Source organism: Rhincodon typus, chromosome 28 (assembly GCF_021869965.1).
Source record: "Rhincodon typus isolate 14 chromosome 28, sRhiTyp1.1, whole genome shotgun sequence".
Taxonomy (NCBI): domain Eukaryota; kingdom Metazoa; phylum Chordata; class Chondrichthyes; order Orectolobiformes; family Rhincodontidae; genus Rhincodon; species Rhincodon typus.
In genome coordinates, this window is record NC_063359.1 from 39,129,875 (window position 1) to 39,146,178 (window position 16,304).

The 16,304-nt window shown below is 41.2% G+C and overlaps 1 protein-coding gene across 1 annotated transcript; it reads left to right on the forward strand.

Annotated features, from left to right (window-relative positions):
* Nucleotides 1–519: 519 nt before the first annotated feature.
* Nucleotides 520–16,195, forward strand: ptgesl (prostaglandin E synthase 2-like). Its single transcript, XM_048613413.1, has 4 exons — nt 520–804; nt 9,041–9,238; nt 11,677–11,732; nt 16,018–16,195. The coding sequence occupies exons 1-4, from the start codon at nt 535–537 to the stop codon at nt 16,193–16,195; spliced, it is 702 nt and encodes a 233-aa protein (XP_048469370.1). The 5' UTR covers nt 520–534.
* The last annotated feature ends 109 nt before the right edge of the window (nt 16,196–16,304 follow it).

The window sequence follows — 16,304 nt, forward strand, 5'->3', positions numbered from 1 at the left end:
GTGGTACTTAGCTCTTTTGAGGTGATGATACTAGTAGATTAGAAGACGCAAATGTTAGATTGGGTTGTTTGGAGAACACATTTAGATCTGAGATAGTGGGAACTGCAGATGCTGGAGAATCTGAGATAACAAGGTGCAGAGCTGGATGAACACAACAGGCCAGGCAGCATCAGAGGAGCAGAAAAGCTGACCCTTCTTGATTTCTGAAGAAGGGTCCAGACCCGAAACGTCAGCCTTCCTGCACCTCTGATGCTGCTTGGCCTTGCTGTGTTCATCCAGCTCTACACCTTGTTATCTTACGTGTAGACCTGAAAAGGGATTACGGGTGAGCCAATAATTTATGTCGTACAACCAAAATTAAGTTCATCATTAATTTATTATTTGTCTCGAATAATAATGTGTAAGATGAACAACTACCTCTTTAGTTGAAAATAGGAAGGCTGTAATTGAAAGCCGGGGTGGGAATATCTGTTGTAATTCAGTGGAGTACAACTTTAAGAAGATCTGGAGGAAATCTGGTTGTGTAAGGTAGATATGGCAGCTTTCTATGTCAGAGCAAGGAGAGTTTGTGCTCGGTTTGTGGCTTACAGTAAGGCTTGCAATGGGCAAGCCCTTGCACTACAGCCTGGTACCAGGTTCTACGGGCAAGGCAGAGGTTTGCAGGAGAAGTTACCAGGAGGTCTGAAAGTTGGTAAAACTGCCCTGAGTGTTGCATTTGTGCTGGGTGGGACCTTAGGGTTGTACCACACTGTCAGGTACTACCTGCAGCAAGAGCTGCATCGTGCTGAGCAGCAATACCCGAAGGTAAATGCGAGTTAATAGCACAAAAAGAGTAGTTCAGGGGCTGCCAGTAACTTATTTACAGCTAGATAGGAAGGTTTGTACTGCTCACCAGTTAGACTGAATCCTTACGTTTTTTGGGGAGGGGTTTGGAGGGAAAATGAGCATCGATTTTGTTGCATAGCATTAATTAAACACAGTGCATTCTCTTGTAGCATGCTTTGCAACCAGTTGGATTTTATTAATTGGCTTTAAAAATGCGTGCTTTAAATGCAGTTTCCGTCAGAAGTGCAGTACTTTCCTGCCTAAATGCTGGGCAAAACCGAAAGAACTGCGGAAGCTGTAAATCAGAAACAAAAACGGAAGTTGTTGGAAAAGCTCAGCAGGTCTGGCAGCGTCTATGAAGAGAAATCAGAGTTAGCTGACTCTGGTCCGGTTCTGAGGAAAGGTCACATGAACTCTGATTTCTCTCCACAGATAGTGCCAGACCTGCTGAGCTTTTCCAGCAACTTCTGTTTGTATTAAATGCTAGGGAACCGTTAATGTTGACAAATGAAGCTGAAAGAAAATTCAGATTTTTTTTAAAGTTAAAAATATGCAGTTGTTGGTGCTATAATATAATTTTCAGTTTCATGTATAATGGTAGATTTTAAGCTTGTTCACATTGGAAGCCCCCTTGAAGATGTTAACATTCTTCCTCTTGTTGCCTGTAAACTGCCATAAGCTGCCTTTAATTTGGGTATGTATTATGAAATCTCTCAATCAAATACTGAAACAATTAAGCTTTGTTGCATGTACCAACCAAAATAAGACCCTTCAAGTAAGCAAATTAAGCCTCATAACCCAACATAGCCAATACCCAAATCATGGTGGAATTTAGCTACAATTCCAACCAACAGTGTCTTTCTCTGCATATGTCTAGAGTTCAGTCCTTGTGCAGTTTAGGTTGATTTGATTTGATTTGATTTTATTATTGTCGTCATTTGTATAGAGATGCATGAAAAGTATAGTTTTGCGTGCTATCAAGACAAAGAAGTACAACAGGGTAATACAACAGAAGGCAGAATATAGTGTTACAGCTACAGAGAAGGTGCAAAGAAAGATTAACTCTAATTGTATGAGAGGTCAGTTCATAAGTCTGACAACAGCGGGAAGTAGCTGTTCTTGAATCTGTTGGTAGGTGTTTCTGATGGAAGAGAGGATAACTGGGATGGGAGGGGTCTTTGATTATGTTGGCTGCTTTCCCAAGGCAGCGGAAGTGTATGTGGAGTCAGTGGAAGGAAGGCTGGTTTTCATGATGGACTGGGCTGAGTTCACAACTCTCTGCAGTTTCTTATGGTCTTGGCTAGGGCAGTTGTCATACCAAGTTGTGATGCATCCAGACCAGGATGCTTCCTGTGGTGCACCTATAAAAATTAGTAAATCATTGTGGACATGCTGAATTTCCCTAGCCTTCTGAGGAAATAGAGGCTTTGGTGTGCTTTCTTGACTGTAGAGTCAATGTGGATGGACCAGAACAGATTGGTGATATTTACTCCCAGGTTCTCTAGAATTTTGCTGCCAAAGAATCCCAAAGTTGAATTCTTATAGGATTTCCTGCTGTCTTAAGCTCATGGTGACTTTATTTGTGACACTTTTGAAGTCACCAAGTCTGTAGCCTCCTTTTTTATCAGGAGTAGCTTCTGTGTTCTTTGTTATATTCACTGTCTGTTTGAAATGCATTCTGTCCTGCTATTAACTTCTTAAATTCTTCTGTAGGCAATATTAATTGCTCATTTGTGACAAGGCAGCAAGTTATCAGATTTTAAAATAGTTTGTTTATGTAGCTTCATCATTTTCTTTTCCCAGGGCTGGCTAATTGGCATAGTTTTTTTTAAATTCCGTGTCCCATTCCCAACAGTTTATTCCAGAAAGAGTTATTGCTGATTCTTTCAATCGGTGAAGTTATTAAAGTTTTGAAATTTACAGTGTCATGTGCTGTTTTGATTCCAAAAACAAAGGCTTTACCTTAAGTTTTATTGTTTGTGTTTAGATGGTAATGTAAATAATGTGTTAACAAGACATTATGTTTGCCTGCAATGCAGTCCTTCAAATTCAAGGTTATCCATTGTGTGCTAAGTGCTGAACAAACCCAAGTCTTTTTATATTGTGGTGTGAATTTTCAACACTGCAGTGTGGTGTAGCCCAGCGGATGTATCATAGAATCATAGAATTCCTACAGTGTGGAAACAGGCCCTTCGGCCCAACAAGTCCACACCGAACCTCAGGGCATCCCACCTAATCTACACCTCCCTGAACACTATGGGCAATTTAGCAAGGCCAATCCACCTAACCTGCACATCTTTGGACTGTGGGAGGAAACTGGAGCACCCAGAGGAAACCCACGCAGACACAGGGAGAATGTGCAAACTCCATGCAGACAGTTGCCCGAGGCTGGAATCGAACCCGGGTAACCACTGTGCCACCGTGCCATGAATGTAGGAATAGGAGAAATCCTTTCAGCCTATTCCACCATTCAATTAGATCATGGCTGATCTGGATCTTAACTCCATCTACTCACCAAGAAACTACAACCTTTTTATCTATTGCTGAACAAAAATTATGAATCATGGCAACATTAATAAATCATCAAGGGAGATAAGAAACAAATACAACAACTTTTCCAAGAGAGAAGACCTATAAGTATGCAGAACCCATAGGATGTAGCCGAGTGATCATTGACTTCAGAAAGTAAGGAGGAGGACAAGCTCCTATCTACATCAATGGAGCTGAGGTGGAGAGGGTTGAGAGCGTCAGGTTCCTAGGAGTGACAATCCACCGACAATCCACCAACAATCCGTCCTGAACCTCCTACGTAGATGCGATGGTCAAGAAGGCATAACAATGCCTCTTCTTCCTCAGGCGACTTAGGAAATTTGGTATGTCCATAAAGACCCTCACCAACTTTTAGAGGTGCACTATAGAAAACATTCTAGCTGGGTGTATAATGGCCTGGTACAGCAACTGCTCTGCTCAGGACTGTAAGAAACTACAGAAAGTTGTGTACACAGCCCAGACCATCACAAATTCCAACTTCTCATCCATGGATTCCATCTACACTTCTTGTTGCTGCAGAAAGTCTGCCAACATCATCAAAGCCCCCTCCAACCCCAGTAATACTCTCTCCCATTAGGCAGAAGCTTACAGACACAGGCACACACACACGCCAACAGGTTCAAGAAAAGCTCCTTCTCTGCTGTTATTAAATTGCTGAATGGACCCCTCTAATTTCAGTTCTAATGTTGATCTTTCTTTTGTGCACCTCCAGTGCAGCTGTAACCTTGTATGCCTCACTCTGTCTGAACACCCTATTATTTGCCTGTACTGCATGCAAAACAAAACTTTTCACTGTACTTAGGTACGTGTGACTACAATAAATCAAATCAGGATATTAAAATGATACAATGATAGTGGACTAGTTGTAAACTTCCAAGAATCCTTAGATCCTGGAAATGTCAAGGGGATTGGAAAACCCCGTCAATGTAGTGGCTTTATTTGAAAAGGGAAAGAGCCAGAAAAACCATAACAATAGGCCAATTAGCTTAACATCGTATTGGAAACATATTAAAGGCTTATTATAAAGGATATAATAGCAGAGCATTTAGAAATGTGTAATATGATCAGAGTCCACATGGCTTCATGAAGAGGAAAGCATACCTGACAAGTTTAGTAGAATTTTTTTTTTTGAAGATTTAATAAGCAGGACAGGAAGCACCAGATGGATAATATTTGAATTTTCAGAGGGGTTTTATAAGGCCCGACACATTAGGCTACTTAATAAGATAGGAACCTATGGGTGTTGGAGGTAGGAAATTGCCAGAGATAGAGAATTGGCCATCTGATAAAAGACAGAGTTGGGATAGCGGGGGCATTTTCAGGATGGCAACTTCTAACTAGTGGAATATCACAGGGATCGGTGCTGGGGCCACAGTTATTGACAGTATATATTAATAACTTGAATGAAGAGAACGAATGTATTATTGCCAAGTTTATGGATGTCACAAAAATGTGTGTGAAGCAAGTGGTGATGATAAACCAAAGTCTGCAGAAGGATCTAAGCAGGTTAAGCAAGTGGACAAAAATTTGGCAGGTGGAATATAATATGGGAAAATGTGAGGTTATGCACTTTGCCAGGAAGAATAAAGGAGCTAAATGTTATTTAAATGGAGAAAGACTTGCGGAAAGCTACAGCACAGGTATTTGTGAATCCTCCTACACAAATCTCTCAAAATGCTAGCATACAGGTTCAGCAGGGAACAGAAGACAAATAGAATGCTGGCCTTTATTTCAAAGAGAACTGAGTATCAAAATAGGGAGGAAAGATAGGCTGGCGGGCCGTATAGAAAAGATTCATTAAGCTGATCCCAGGAGTTTCAAAGAGTGAGAGACGACTTTATTGAGATTCTCAAGGGATTTGCCCGGGTGGATGCAGAAAGGGAAAACAACCTAGTCTCTGACCAGAGGGCATAACCTCAGAAGAATCAGTCATCCATTTAAGACAGAGATGAGGAAGAATCTCCTCTCTTAGAGGGTAGTGAAGCTGTGTAATTCTTTACCACGGACAGGTGTAAAGGCTGCATCATTGTCTGCCTCAGCCCTGAAGATGCTTAGAGTTTTAATCTCTAAAAGGTGGAAAAGTTGAGTTAAGGGTTATGAGATCAGCCATGATCTCATTGAATGGCAGAGTAGGCTTGATGGGCTGAATGGCCTACTTCTGCTCCTGCATCTTATGGTCAATGTCTGTTTTGAAAACTCCAATTGACCTCAGCCTGAAGTATTTTTTGGAAGGAAGAGCGTTCCAGATTTCCACAACCCTCTGTGTGAAGGACTCCTTCCTGACATTGTGTCAGTTGTCATGGCTGTAGTTTTGAGATTATATCTCCCGAGAGGAAATAAGGTTTTCTCTCTCTTCACAACCTACCAACCTGATCAATCATCTAACTCCTTGTATTTAGATCATGTACAAGTAGCTGCCCTCTGTGCTGTAAATTTCAAAAATTATTTGCCATTTTAATCTTCTGTGCTTCAAAAGGAAACCGGCTTGTTCAACACAATTTTCCTTCCCAATTTAACTCTTGTAACTTGAGCATTACCCTGCAGGTCTACATCTGCTTCATCTTCCCAATCTATTAAAAAGTTGCCACCCAGGTTGATAGGGTTGTTAAGAAGGCGTATGGTGTGTTAGGTTTTATTGGTAGAGGGATTGAGTTTCGGAGCCATGAGGTCATGTTGCAGCTGTACAAAACTCTGGTGCAGCCGCACTTGGAGTATTGCGTACAGTTCTGGTCGCCGCATTATAGGAAGGATGTGGAAGCATTGGAAAGGGTGCAGAGGAGATTTACCAGGATGTTGCCTGGTATGGAGGGAAGGTCTTATGAGGAAAGGCTGAGGGTTTTGAGGCTGTTTTCGTTAGAGAGAAGAAGGTTAAGAGGTGACTTGATAGAGACATACAAGATGATCAGAGGATTAGATAGGGTGGACAGTGGGAGCCTTTTTCCTCGGATGGTGATGGCTAGCACGAGGGGACATAGCTTTAAATTGAGGGGTGATAGATATAGGACAGATGTCAGAGGTACGTTCTTTACTCAGAGTAGTAAGGGCGTGGAATGCCCTGCCTGCAACAGTAGTAGACTCGCCAACTTTAAGGGCATTTAAATGGTCATTGGATAAACATATGGATGATAATGGAATAGTGTAGGCTAGATGGGCTTCAGATTGGTTTCACAGGTTGGCGCAACATCGAGGGCTGAAGGGCCTGTACTGCGCTGTTATGTTCTATGTTCCATTATTTTGTTCTCCAAGGAAATTTGCCTATGTTACACTCTGTCGGTCCTCAAGCTAAAAGACATTTGGTCGGTTGCTTGAAACAGAGCAATGTTGAAAGAGTTAGAAGGAAGCATGAGAGTGGGAGCAGGAAAATGACACTGATCAGGAGCAATGCTCTGAATGACCTGCATCTGTGCTGATGAGCTATGATTCTGTGATCACTCAGTGATGTGTTTGAGATGCTACTTCAGTGTAACAGAATTTTAGGTATGTCAACGTAAAAAGTGATGGCATAACGTGAGGGATTGACCTAATCAGATTCTTAAGCACGCTGAAACTGAGTAGTGTGAAATTTGGGAGGTGGTCAGTGTCAACGGTGTAACCACAGACTTGTGTCTGTTACGTTCTCGCCTGTGAATCAGAAGGCTGTGGGCCCAAGACCTGTGCAGCTAATTCAAATGGACCATATTAAGACAATGCTGCACTGGTTCAATGACTGACATATTAAACCAGAACCTCGTCTCACTGTCACTTGGATGTAAAAGATTCTATGGGTGCTATTTGGAAGAAAAGCAGGGGAGTTCTCGCTGGCAATCTGGCTCATATTTATCCTTCAAACAACACCCAAAAATAGATGATCTAGTTATGATCATGTCACAGTTTATGAGATCTTGCTGTGTTCAAATTGTCTGCCATGTAGCTACACTTTAAAGTGGTGCCCTAGGAAGTGTTTAATTGGCTGAAACACCCTGAGACCATGAAAAGCACTTTTCACATACATGTGCATATCCTATATAAATGGCAGTCCTTTCTCCTTCTCTCCTTCAACCCAGTTCAGTGCACCTATAATGTGAGGTTATCCACTTTGGGAGCAAAAACATAAGGCAGACTATTATAAGCAGCCGGCTTGATTGGTACCATCCACAAACATTGACTTCTTCCACCACCGACGCTCAGTGGCAGCAGTGTGTGCCATCTACAAGATATGCTGCAGAAATTCACCAAAGATCTTTGGACACCACCTTCCAAACTCATGACCACTTCCATCGAGAAGGACAAGGACAAGGGCAGTGGATGCATGGGAACACTACCCCATGCAAGTTCCCCTCCAAGCCACTCAACATCCTGACTTGGAAATATATCACTGTTCCTTCAGTGTCATTGGACCAAAATCCTGGAATTCCCTGCCTAATGGCATTGTGGGTCAACCTACAGCAGGTGGACTGCAGTGGTTCAAGAAAGCAGCTCACCACCACCTTCTCAAGGGTGCAACTTGGGATGGGCAAGAAATGCTGGCCGGCCAGCGATGCCCACATCCCACAAATGAATTTTCTAAAAAAATTATCTAAATGGCTATAAATTGAGAGAGGGAAATGTGCAGTGCGACCTGGGTGTCCTCATACATCAATCACTGAAAGTAAGCGTATTGACATGGTGGGTGGTAAAGAAGACAAATGGTGTGTTGGCCCCCATCCTGAGGGGATTTGAATACAGGAGCAGGCATATCTTGCTAAAATTGTACAGGGCCTTGGTGAGACCACACATGGAATATTGTGCGTAATTTTTGTCTCCTTATCTGAGGAAGGATGCTCTTGTTTTTGAGGGAATGCAGCAAAGGTTTACCAGACTGATTCCTGAGATAATGGGACTGTTGTAGGAGGTGAGTTTGAATCAGTTAGGATTATATTTGTTGGAGTTCAGAAAAATGAGGGAGAATCACAGAGAAAGCTATAAAATTCTAACAGGAGTAGACTGAGTAAATGCAAGAAGGATGCTCCTGATGACAGCTGAGTCCAGAGCCTAAGGACACAGGGTAGGCCATTTAGGACTGAAATGAGGAGAAATGTCTTCACCCAGAGAGTGGTGAGCTTATGGAATTTGTTGCTACAGAAAGCAGTCAAGGCCAAAACATTGAATGTTTTCAAGAAGGAGTTGGATATAGCATTAGGGGGCTAAAGGGATCAAAGGATATTGAGGGGGGGGGAGGGGAGGAGAGGAGTGGAAACAGGCTATTGAGTTGAATGATCGGTCATGATCACGATCATGGTGAATGATGGAGCAGGCTCAAAGGGCCAAATGGCCTATTTCTGTGCCCTTTTCTATGTTTCACCCTGGTCAGATAAGTTCAGGCACACTCCTAAATAAATATCGTGCTGCTTGGGCCAATCCTTAAAAAAGCAGGAATGGGAGGGTTCACTCAACTGGAATTCTAAAAGAAAGTTATACCTGGTTTTATGCAGTACCATTCATAACATGAAGTGTCATCACAGCTGTATTATGAGATACCTGGTCATCAGTTTGCCCAGATAAGCTCCCACAATCAGCATTGGGGTGGTAACTGTATCCTCAGTATTAGTGATATTGTTTAAAGATGGTTGGTTGGGTTAGGGGTGATGATGAGGTTCAGCTTTCCTGCTGTGACTGAAACCCTTTTTCTCTGTGTGTTTGTTTGCAGCAGGCACCCAGTGCTGGCCTCTCACTCACATTGTACCAGTATAAGACTTGTCCATTCTGCAGCAAAGTCCGAGCGTTCCTTGATTTCCACTCGCTGCCCTATGAGATTGTAGAAGTCAACCCGGTCTTGCGCAAGGAGATCAAATTTTCCAACTACCGAAAGGTTCCGATTTTGATCGGGGATGATGGAGAGAAAGTGGTGAGTTTGCACAAAAATAAATTTAGAGCATTGTTATGGACCAGACCAAACCCCCCGAAAATTTATTAAGAAGATAGTTGAGACCCTGACTTTTTCTTATTCTAAAGGTAAGTGTAAGATGTTGTGTTCTGAATGCACTTTGGTCAAACTACCAGGTTGGAAACAAAACACATTTTATTCATGCACTATAATTAAAATGCAGACAAAATAAAAAGAATTGGTTTAGCTGAAACTCTTTCAAGATGCTAAACAAAATAATATATATATTATAAACTACTACTAATTAGCTGTTCCGATATAGAAACATCCATAAACACGCCCTTAGCAAAGACAAATTCAATAAAATTGTCTCACATAAAATTCTTGCAACAGGAAGAGAACCCCAACTTTTAGCTGTAACAGAGAGAGGAATAAGAGCTTCCATATTCGGCTTCAAGACCCCAGCAACTGCTACTGAAGGCTAAAACAAAAAAACCTTAGTTCTGTGGGAACTTGACCACCACCCATCCAGACTGTTTCTATTGTTCCAACTTCGTTAAAAAAAAATCAAGGCCTCACAGGCTGTTTACTTTATTGGCTTTGGAGAAGACTACTAGACACATCTGTCTCAATCTTTCTTTATTTAAAAAAAAACCAGGACAAAATACACCTCTTAAAGCCATAGTATTGTCACAGCATGAATTAATATTCAATGATATGTTTTCATTTTTTTGGATGCAATGGTCTGCCATCAATTGTTGGGAAGTGGGGGTCTTTTCCAGTGAGTGCTATTCATTATCGTTGAGACAAGAGGAACATGTAGGCCAGGACTTGATGGGGATGGCAGGTAATTTGATTTGCCTTTAAAACAATATTGCAGCTTTGGTCTTAGTGACGATCTGAATTCAGTTTGCGAACTATTCACAGTCTGCACAGAGGGTAGCCCTCTCGCTTCTGAGTTAGAAGATTGAGAATTCAAGTTCCACATCGTAGATTTGAGTACAACAATCTAAAGTGATTCTGCTGTTACAGTTTAGTGAGACCTGTGTCATCTGAGTTGGTATCTTTTAGATGAGCTGTTTAATAAAAGGCACTGTCTGCCCTCTCGGGTGCAGCCGTTAAAAGATCTCAAGATACTATTTGAAGAAGACCGAGGAGAGGTTTTTCTAGAGTCCAGCTTCAATATTTATCCTTTAATCAACATGCCTGAAAGAAAATAGCCAATCTTTAACTCATTTTTATTGTGGAATCTTGCTGTGTTTCCTACATTACAATGGTGATAATGCTTCAAAAGTACCTCATCGCTTGCAAAGTGTTTTGGGGACATCCTGAGGTTGTGAGTGCTGCTACAAAAATGCAAATCTGTCTGTGCTAATATTCACAGCTTTTGAGTTATGTATCTCATACTTAAGCTGTTACGCCACCATATCTGATGGCTATGTTAACAATATCCACGTACAGCTGCTCAACTGAACTTCATTTCATAGAAATATAAAGATCTGAGGAGGCCATTCAGCCATCATGTCTGTTCATTCAGCTATCATTTTATATCCAACTGGTCGCATTCCCCTGCTTCTTCCCCATACACTGCATATTGTTCTTTTTGAACGACGTATTCAGTTTCCTTTTGAAAGTTACTCTTGAATTTGCTTCTGCCAGCCATTCAGACAAGTGCATTCCAGATCATGACAGCACGTTGTGTAAATAAAAAGTTATCCTCTCCCTGATCCTTTTGCCACTATAAAATTTTATTTTTTTTATTTCCATGTTAGTGACATATGTTGGGAAGTGTTTCCAATTTTCACATTAGTGACACCAACTGGGAAGTTAAAGTTTTGCAAAAAAGTTAGATGGCGACTTCAGGTTGTGGAAGTCCATTTGATTCCTTTCAGGATGATGGCTAAAGCCATATAATTTTGGATGACACTTGAGTGCAGTAAAGATGGAGTGCTGTATTGCGCCAGGTGCTGACTTCCCACTTAGAATTTTAAACCATCAGCTACTGCCATGGTTCAAGTGTCATTTAAGATCATGTGAAACTCTTAGTGTAGCATATTTTTCCGAGTCATTCCCAACAGTAAGTCAGTGAGGTCAGTATGGAACCTTGCTTCATACAAAAAGCTGCCACATCCACCATCTTAAGTGAAGTAAATACGCTGAAATTTAAGAACATTCTTGGATGTTTGCAAGGTATGGTTTTGTATTATCAATGTGTTTCTCTCACTCTCTTCCCCATCCCTCCTTCTGCCACCCTATTCTTCCTGTCTCTTTTCTCCCCCCATCGTCACTTCCTCTTCACCTGATTTCCCCACCTCTCTTTGTTGAATTTCTGGTCAATTTGAGCATTTTTTTGAGAAGTAAATGAAACGAATGCACTGAAGTAAAGATGTAGGATTTGATGATAAATTTAAATGAAAGATAAGTAGCTTTTAACTGATTTAATTTTCTTTTATTTCCAGCAAATCAATGATTCCTCAGTTATCATCAGTGCTATAAAGACATATTTACTTTCAAGGTAATTCTGACGTGGCTACTGCCAATCACTTAGATATTTTATTTCTTAAAGATTTTGCTTTGTGCAATTTAGATTATTTTTAGAATCAGACCTTTTATAGTTTTGCCTTTTACATTTGTCAAAAGAATTCCTGTTTTCCCCACTGCCCATTAATTTTATTTCTAAGTTTGCAGCCTTTTGCTTGATCTACTTATTGTCAAATTATAAAGCTGATATTTTCACTTGTTATTTATTCCACCCTGCTGAATCCCATTCCCCCACCACCAGTTTTGAAGTCCAAAAATCACTGTTGCCTTTTCCAGGAACATTAATTTGGACTTCCTCCTGTGTTCCAGCTGTTGAGGGTTGCTGGTGCCACACTTAAACCTATTACACCAACACACCCACTTTCACATGCTTGAACACTTGCATGCTTACAAACACAAGCATGAACGTGCACACACTCCTTTTGACACCCCGCTTTAGTAATTGAGAGACCTGTATCCAATCTGTTCTCCTCTCTCACTCACACACGACTCTTCTGTTTTTGCTGCAATCTCCTTCACATGCTTAAAACACATTACCATCTATTCTATCCCTCACGCTCATAATATTATAAATACTGCTTCTCCTTTTTTGGTCCATTTCCTAAGATTTTTCTCCACTGGTTCGGAAAACCCCCAAAAATTCTGAGGACTTCCTTTTTCTTTGCAATAGTAGGAATTATATAAAGTAGGGCTCTGATGCTGAAGTGTATTATTTTGTGACCCATGCCGATCTATCGATTCAGAGGCTAGCATAGTAACCTAGGTTTGGCCTGTAGCACCATTTAATAACTCTTGGAAATTGTGTGATTTATTTTTCTCCCTTCTTGCCTTTCTTAAGCTGATTGGCACCCTACTCATGTGCAGTATCCAGAAAGACTGTTTTCATGTACTCTAATCTCTAGCCTCCTCAACCTCATCCTGTCATTAGCATAAACTCCACCCTTCCCCACCTATCTTCAGTTCTGACGTGGACTCAAAGTTAACTCTGTTTTCTCTCTATGGATGCTGCCAGATCTGCGGTGTTTCTCCTGCATGCTTTGATTTTGTTTCATATTTCCAGAATCTGGAGTTCTTTTGCATTTATTTTGTTTATTAGTTATACTGGGGTACAGAAATCAGTTTATTTGTAAATTAAAATTATATTCAAAAGCTTTAAGAACTTGTTAGGGTACAAGAGTGTGTTTGTGCCAAAAGGAATCAGCTCAATTTGTACAACCTTTCTGTAGAGCCTATAAACAAGTGCAATTAGCATAAACAAATAACATTAATTAGTGATATTAATTTATGCTAATGTACTTGTTTATAGACCTTTGGAAAGAAAGATTGCATAACATAAGCCAATTCCTTTCAGCACAGATACGCTACTGGCAAGTTTTCTTAAAGCTTTTGAATATAATTTTTAATTTGCCAAGAAACAATTTAAAGACAGAGTCATAGAGATGTACAGCATAGGAACAGACTCTTCAGTCCAACTCATCTATGCCAACCAGATATCCTAAAACAATCTAGTCCCATTTGCCAGCATTTGGCCCATATCCCTCTCAACCCTTCGTATTCATCCAGATGCCTTATAAATGTTGTAATCATACCAGCCTCCATTACTTCCTCTAGCAGCTCATTCCATTCATACACTACCCTCTGGAACCCAGTATAACAAGCAAATGAAAATAAACACAGAACTGAAGATGCTAGAAATTTGAAACAAAAACAGAGTGCGAGGCAATGGCCTTTAAAAAAGGTCCACAGAGGCTGGTATCCTATCACCAAGTCACCCTTTATTTACATGTGGAGAGTCTTTGACACTGATCCAGTTTCTTCAGAGCCAGGTCTGAGTGAACAGAACCTCTGACACTCCTGTTTATATCTGTCGGCCAGGATTCTCTGATTCGTGCTGTTAATCTGGTCCAACCAAGGAATTTGTAGTCTGAGGTCCACCTGGCTGACCTTATTACAATCAATACAGCCTAGTGGTATTGTCGCTAGACTCTTAATCCCGAAGCTCAGCCAATGTGCTGGGTTTGAATGACAGACGGTGGAATTTGAATTCAATAAAAAAAAACTGGAATTAAGACTCTACTGCTGACCATGAAACCATTGCCAATTGTCATAAAAACCCTTCTGGTTCACTACTGCCCTTCGGGGAAGGAAATTGCCATCCTCACCTGGTCTGGCCTACATATGAATCTAGACCCACAGCAATGTGGTTGACTCTTAGTTGCTGTCTGATATGGCCTAGCAGGCCACTCAGTTCAAGGGCAGCTAGGGACAAGCAATAAATGCCGCCATCCAGCAATGCCCATGTCGTATGAATGAATAAAAAAAAACCTCCTTAATGGTGATTAATTCATTTAAAGTGAAGGTATGGCCAATTTTGAGGGTGGATTAGCTTTGAACAAATTGCTTTCTAATGTAAAAGATTGTGGCTATCTAAGTTGTGCTGGATGCAATTTGTACTTAAAATTCCATGGTCTTTTGCACTGACTTGGTCAATTTCATACGTATGGCACCAAACAAAAACTAACTCAACAGAGCTGAAGCCCTGGGTCCTTGTGCCTACATCAACATGTGAGCCCACTGTTGGGAGAAGGCATGGAGTGATCTGAGGTCCCTAGGGAATTGCCTCACCACTTCTCTGGAAGAGGCTGGCTTACTCCAATTCACCTCTTCCTTTTACCCACCCCTTGCTTTCGTGGTATGCACTGCTCACGAACTGGGTGGATGTGCGATTACTGTGCCATGTGCGCATCAGCAATGTGAAAACTTTGATATCGCTCTTTGAAAGCATTGTTATTGTAAATACTAGAACTGTTTACATGTTTGTGAGCAGCAATTTACAAAACAGAAGTTGGAAGTATTGCAAACTGTGAGAAGGATAGTATTAAACTTCAAGAAGGAGACAGGCTGGTGTAGCGAGCTCAGAGAAGTGCCAAGTGATATGTTTTGGTAGGAAGAATGAGGAGAGGCATTAGAACATAAAAGGTCTATTTCTCTGCAGGTACAGAGAGACCTGGGGAACTTGTGTACAAATCATTGAAGGTGGTGATTCTGAGGAAGGGTCACTGGACCCAAAATGTAACTCTGATGTCTCTCTACAGATGCTGCCAAACCTTCTGAGCTTTTCCAGCAATTTCTGTTTTTGTTTCTGATTTCTAGCATCCGCAGTTTTTGGTTTGTATGGAAGGTGGCAGGACAGTTGGAAAAAAATGGTTAAAAAGGCAAATCAGATACTGAGCTTTATAAGTTGAGACAGAATTTTAAGAAATCAAGCAGGTAATGATGAATTTTTCAAAAACACTGGTTTGGCTCTGGAGTATTGTATCCAATTCGAGAAGTACTTTCTCCAGTTTCTGCTACCTATGGGATGACCTATGCCAGAAGGTACAGGGGTTTGGATCAGCCTTTTCAGCCACATATGGACCCAGAGCAGTAACTTGCAACCATGTGTCAGTGTCATCCTTGAATCTATGGAAAGCTGATGGCAACAGCTTCAGGAAGAACATTAATGCTTTGGAGAGATGCAGAAAAAAATATAGAAAAGAACTTATTCTAGGGCTGAGGGACTTCAGTTAAAAGGATAACTTGGAAAAGCTGAAGGGGTTGCTTTCCTTGGAGGAGAGAAGGTGGCGAGGAAATCCGATAGAAATGTTCAAAATCATGAGGACTCTAGACAGCATACAGAGAAACTTTCTTATGGTGGAGTGATCGAAAGCCAAAAGACACCAACTTAATGTGGTTGGTAAAAGATATGGGGGTGACGTGAATTTTACACAGCATGTGGTTGAGATCTGGAGCTCACCACCAGTGTGTGTGTAGTGGATGCAGGAACAATCGTGGCTTGGTTATAGAGTCAGAGAGTCACACAGCAAAGAAATATACCCTTTGGTCCAACTCCTCCATGCTGACCAGTTTTCCCAAACTAAACTAGTCCCATTTGGCTGCCTTTGGCCCATATCCCTCTAAACCTTTCCTGTTAGTGTACCTGTCCAAATATCTTTTAAATGTTGTCATTGTACCTGCATCCACCACTTTCCCAGGCAATTGTGATGATAGGATGGCTTTCAAAAGGGAATTGAATAACCACCTGATGAAAGAGATTGTTTAAGCTCATGGAAAAAAGTTAGGGCAGTGGGACTGATTTGCTTTTGTAGAGAGCTGTCTCACAGACATGGGTCTTTTGTGCTGTAATCATTCCATGATTTTATATAATGCAACGGTTCATCTCCCTGTATGGTTTACTTGCTATTTCTTAAAAATTTCAGGCACAGAAACCTTACTCGGGTGATATCGTACTATCCAGAGATGAAATCCAAAAACGAGAAGGGGAAGGAGGTGGTTGAATATAACAACAAGTATTGGGTGATGCTGGAGGAACAGGATGAAAATCAATTCTATCCCACCAAGGAGGCCAGAAAGTATGTAAACCTGGAATGTACTTAATATCAGAGATAGTAGGAACTGCAGATGCTGGAGAATCTGAGATAACAAGGTGTAGAGCTGGATGAACACAGCAGGCCAAGCAGCATCAGAGGAGCAGGAAGGCTAACGT

Bases quoted from the DNA above. Each gene is read 5' to 3' on its own strand.
- ptgesl (XM_048613413.1), top strand. From the start codon at position 535: ATGGCAGCTTTCTATGTCAGAGCAAGGAGAGTTTGTGCTCGGTTTGTG. The intron at 9,239-11,676 runs GTGAGTTTGCAC...TTTTATTTCCAG, and splicing joins GGGATGATGGAGAGAAAGTG to CAAATCAATGATTCCTCAGT. The intron at 11,733-16,017 runs GTAATTCTGACG...TAAAAATTTCAG, and splicing joins AAGACATATTTACTTTCAAG to GCACAGAAACCTTACTCGGG.